Source organism: Panthera leo, chromosome A2 (genome assembly GCF_018350215.1).
Source record: "Panthera leo isolate Ple1 chromosome A2, P.leo_Ple1_pat1.1, whole genome shotgun sequence".
Lineage (NCBI taxonomy): Eukaryota > Metazoa > Chordata > Mammalia > Carnivora > Felidae > Panthera > Panthera leo.
In genome coordinates this window covers 56,625,374-56,629,971 of record NC_056680.1, presented here as the reverse complement: position 1 = coordinate 56,629,971, position 4,598 = coordinate 56,625,374, and the positions used below count along the sequence as shown (strand labels likewise).

General features: G+C 59.6%; 1 protein-coding gene across 4 annotated transcripts; it reads right to left on the bottom strand.

Annotated features, from left to right (window-relative positions):
• Positions 1-2,610: 2,610 nt before the first annotated feature.
• On the bottom strand, positions 2,611-4,290 carry GP9 (glycoprotein IX platelet). Of its 4 annotated transcripts, XM_042912094.1 has the most exons (4): positions 4,208-4,260; positions 3,632-3,756; positions 3,341-3,469; positions 2,611-3,233 (listed from the first exon to the last, which is right to left on the bottom strand). In XM_042912094.1, the coding sequence occupies exon 4, from the start codon at positions 3,220-3,222 to the stop codon at positions 2,689-2,691; it is 534 nt and encodes a 177-aa protein (XP_042768028.1). In that variant the 5' UTR covers positions 3,223-3,233; positions 3,341-3,469; positions 3,632-3,756; positions 4,208-4,260; the 3' UTR covers positions 2,611-2,688. The 4 variants fall into 4 exon arrangements, with proteins under 4 accessions (XP_042768028.1, XP_042768037.1, XP_042768023.1 ...); XM_042912103.1 differs by lacking the exon at positions 3,632-3,756 and having other exon boundaries at positions 2,611-3,229; positions 4,208-4,290; XM_042912089.1 differs by lacking the exon at positions 3,632-3,756 and having other exon boundaries at positions 4,208-4,284.
• Between the last annotated feature and the right edge of the window lie 308 nt (positions 4,291-4,598).

The window sequence follows — 4,598 nt, the reverse complement described above, 5'->3', positions numbered from 1 at the left end:
CAAACAAGGGGAGCAGTTCCAGGCCTCCCTTGTGGTTAGGGCGGGGCCGGTGGCTGGTTCCAGACAACAGCTGCTTGCAAAGGCCCTCCCTACCACTTCCAGGCCCGGCCACGAACATCCGCGCTTTCCTCTTTGGTCTCTCCGCTCACCCACTGGCCAGAGGATTGCAGAGGACCAGCAGAGGGCTCTGAGCAGGCCCTAGAAACCGAGTGGAGCAGGAGCCTTGGAGCAGGGGCAGAAGGCCGAGGTGGCAAGGGGGTCAGCAGCTGGTGAAAGTCACCTTAGCGAATTCTCCACGTGCTGCTTGATTTTGAAAACGCTCATGAGGGAGATGGTCATGAGGATGACGTCAGGGTGACCGTGGGATAGATTGACAATGGTGACAGAGATGACATTTTGCTTATGATGGGGCCAAGGTCCCTGGTTGTTTGGTGCTAGAGGTGACAGAAGCAGTAGGGGGCCGGTGGGGCAGGAGGTGGGCAGTGTTACCTGATGTCTGTGGCTGTGGCCGACCTGTAGGAGACAGTGGTGGCCGGCGGATGGTCGGCCGTGGTGACGGGATCTGTGGATGCTGGGTTGGTGGCTGTGGAGTGGGTGGGGACTATGCGCGTGGCGCTATGGTGGCCACCTTGCTGGCCTGGGACAAAGACCATGGGGACAACGGAGGTGGCCAATTGAGTTTCCCAGCGCACCTGTTTCCCTGGGGATTCTCGTGTGAATCCGCCATCCACCTCGGGAGATCCCTGCCCTCCCTACCTCCGCGGGGACGTCACCCTCTGCATTGACGATGCTGTGCTGTCTGGGCTTCTGGCAGGGTCTCATGGGACCAGCTGCTTGGCCAGTAGGATCAAGGCTTATGATCACTACTGTGCCAGAGCTGTGGCTGCATGTGTGGGCCTCAGGAAGGGGCAGTAGCAGGATTTAGGGGCACCCTACATGGGGGGCCCTGGGGTTGCTGAAGGGCCTTAGTTTGAGGAAGCTGTCAAGGGGGCACTTTTCAGGTACGAAAGGGGACCTGTCTGAGATCACACCTGTGAAGAGACTGTCGTGGGCCCTGGGGCTGTGTCCTCCATCCGGTGTGGGGGAGCAGTGCCCTCCTCACGGGGCATATAAGAAGGCCCCATGGCGGGTGGTTCACTCAGGGCCGCACACCTACTAAGTGCCCTGTGGGGAGATGCCAGCTTTTCCTGCTTCCCAAGGCCACCCCGTTCCAGCTGATCCCGACTGTAAAATTCACAGACTCTCAGCCTACAGACTCCATCCAGTCAATCAATGTATTTTATGTGTCCTGTTGATGTAGACGTATTTTTTTCCAGATTTACTTGCCAACACTGAGGTTGGGATTTCACATACAGATGTACATTTCCAATCTCTCCAGACGAATGGGAAGACAGGGTTCACATCTGCACAGGGCAGCACAGATGGAACACGGGCTGTCGGGGTTTGCCACAGTCTCTCCCTATAGCTCACCCCCGCCCCCGAGTTCGGGCCTCCTGCTCCAGCCTCAGCTCTGTGGCTCAGTGCCCTCCCATGGTGCTCTGTGCCTACCTGACCTTCCTTATGGTACCCTCTGAGCCCCAGGCCCACCACATGCAGGATCTCCTCGAGGGAAGGACCTTGGGGTGATTATATTTGGATTCGGATTGGCCGTAACAGACCTGGAAACACTCTCATACAGTGGAGAAATGTTTTATTAGTTTAACTGCTGGCACCAGAATCCTCTGAGGGAGAGAAGAGTCTTGTTTGAAGAATTTGGTGACCATTGCTTGGGGTAGAGGTGGGACTCCAGAGTTTGAGGTGTCTGATGTCAGTACCTGGAGTTGTTTCCATGAGAAAGGGAAAAATTTCTTTTGTTTCTTTTTTAAAAATGCCTTAGATGTTTATTTATATTTGGGGGGGAGGGGCAGAGAGAGGGAGACACAGAATCTGAAGCAGGCTCCAGGCTCTGCGCTGTCAGCACAGAGCCTGACGTGGGGCTCGAACTCACAAGCCGTGAGGTCATGACCTGAGCCAGAGTTGGACGCTGAGCCGACTGAGCCACCCAGGAGCCCCACTTTTGTTTCTGAAGAAAGAGGGATAGAGAGAGGAGGAAAGGAGAGAAGTCCTGCAGGAGAAGATGAGAAAGGATGGGGCTGGAAAAGCAGGTGTCTTTGTGGCCAGGACACAAAAGGCTGTTTTGGACACGGTGGTGTGCCTTTCAAGGTATGTCTGTCACAGAGATGGAAACTCCTCCCACCTGCCTGGGGTCTTCTGCGCCTCCCGCTTGCTCACTGCTGTGTCGTGAGAGCCAGCTTTCTGCAGAATTTGGACGGGAGCCACGTGTTGATGTGAAATTCGCCTGGGCCCTCCAGAGTGTCCCATGTGGGCGCCGGGACAGAGGAGAGCGTGCGGACCGGAGTCCTGGGACCTGTCAGGCACCGAAGAAGGGCTCGGGATGTCCACAGATGGTGGAATTGGGGGTGGCTGGTGTGGGGGAGGTGGAACAGCCCATTTTACTAGGAACCTGGGGGACAGAGAAGCCCCAGTTGATATCAGGTTATAACAAAACGGACCCAGGTTTCCAGAAGGAGCCAGACTTGGGTACCGAGAGGAAACACAATTTTTCTGAGCTTGGAGACAATGGTTGAGCAGTTTATTTTGGGTTACTGGGGGCTCAGCCTGGGGGGAGTGACCCTGGGGGCCCTGGGCTCAGTCCAGGGTCTCTGTGGCGGTGCACAGCAGGCCAGCCAGGAGAGCCAGGCCCAGCGTGGCCACGACCACCAGCGCCACGTCCTGCCAGAAGCCCGGGTAGGCCCAGGATGCCTGCAGGTGCCAGCCGCAGCTGCCCAGCTCATAGCCCGTGAGCTGGCCCAGGGGGTGGGCGGTGGCGAGCTTGGGGCTGGCGCAGCGGACGTGCAGCAGGGCCTCGGGCGTGCGGTCCTCCAGCCAGAGACGCAGGTAGGTGAGACTGCAGTCGCAGTGCCAGGGGTTCTGCGTCACGTCGAGGACCTGTAGCTGGGGCAGGTGGTCGAAGGCACCCGGAGGCACGGAGCTAAGGCTGTTATTGGCCAGCAGGAGGTGGCGGGTCTGGGTGGGCAGGGCGGGCAGGGCCGTGAGCCCCCGCCCCCTGCAGTCCACCGACAGCCCCATGGTTTCCAGGGCCTGGCAGGTGCACTCCGCCGGGCAGTCCTTGGTGGCCTCTGCGGCAGCCCAGAGCAGCAACAGGGCCCCCCAGGCAGGCATTGGCAGGCTGGCTGTGGGGAGGGTGGCCGTGAGGTGAGGGAGGGTGAGGGAGGGCCCGGCAGCCTCCACCCCATGCCAAGGGCTAGGGGGATCGAACCTGAGACAAGGGACCACTCACCTCCGCTCTCAGGCCTCAACTTTCTCCTGTGTTGAAATGGGGTGGTGAAGACAGAAGCAAGTGTAATGCGTCCCACCCAGGCCTCGCTGAGCCTCACTGGACACTCAGAAGGCAGGATGGTGAGCGTGGCTGTGATGGGGGACGGGAGGAAGGGTACGAAGGTTCTTGGGAAGGGACCTCCTGGCCCCTAACAGAGACCCCACCCCCAGTTCATGGGTGAGGGGCGCTGATGCCTGCTACGTGATTCCCAGTTCCGACCCCTGGCCCCCAGGCTCCTCCCAGCCCCCCTACCTCTAAGCCTGGGGTCAGGCAGCCAGTGTGAATTTCACAGCCCACACCTCCTCCCAACCATGCCAAACAGCTCGCCCCGAGGCCGAGTGAACTCTTAGGTGAAAGCCAATGCTGAAAACTGGATGCTGAGGCGCAGACAGGGAAGGAGAACAGAAGAGGTTCCCTGTGGGAAGCCATGCATCTAGGCTAATGCTCAGAGTTGGGGAAATTGAGGCCCAGGGACAGAGCGTGACTTGTGCAGGGTCACCCAGCGGTCTGTGTCAGAGAACAGACTCAAACTCAGGCCTCGTGAGCTCCAGGTGACTTCCCTACGAGCGTTTCCCCTTCCTAAGACAGGCCCTCCCCACCAGGGCCTGGCCCGCACAGGCTTCCTGTGAATTTGGGTTGAATAAACCAAGGAGCCAGTGTCTCAGAGCGAGTGCCCCCCGCCCAGCCCCATCTGGAGCGGAGAGCTGAAGGTGGGACACAGGCAGGCCTCGGTGGCTGGCCTCCCCTGCCAGGCCCTGTCCCATTGTCCTACCTGGGTGCGGGGGTGTGTGTGAGAGGGGGCGATGGGTAATAGGGAGGGCCACTTACTTGTGAGGCCTGCAGTCGGCACCCTCTTCTGTGGTTTGAACTGTCCTGGTGGAGGCTGAGTTGGCAGCTGGATGTGAGGCGGCAGATGGTGGGCGCTGCTCGAGTGGGAGGAAGGAAGTGATGAAAATAGCCTGGCTTATCCCCTGAATGCAGCCGCCGGGGGGCCCTATCTGCGGGGGCAGCGGGCACTCAGGGATCCAGCGGGCTTGGGCCCAGAACGGTAAGTCGACCCCAGTTTACGGAAGGGGGTCCCTCAAGGTACGCTATGTGCCACCAGCGCCTCACTGGGCCTCAGTTCAGGGTCTGTGGGAGGACCAAGGAGGCCCCTCACCAGGTCCCCGGCGGTGGGGAAGGTTTCCAGGAAGAAGAGGCCTTGGAGCTGAGTGACTTT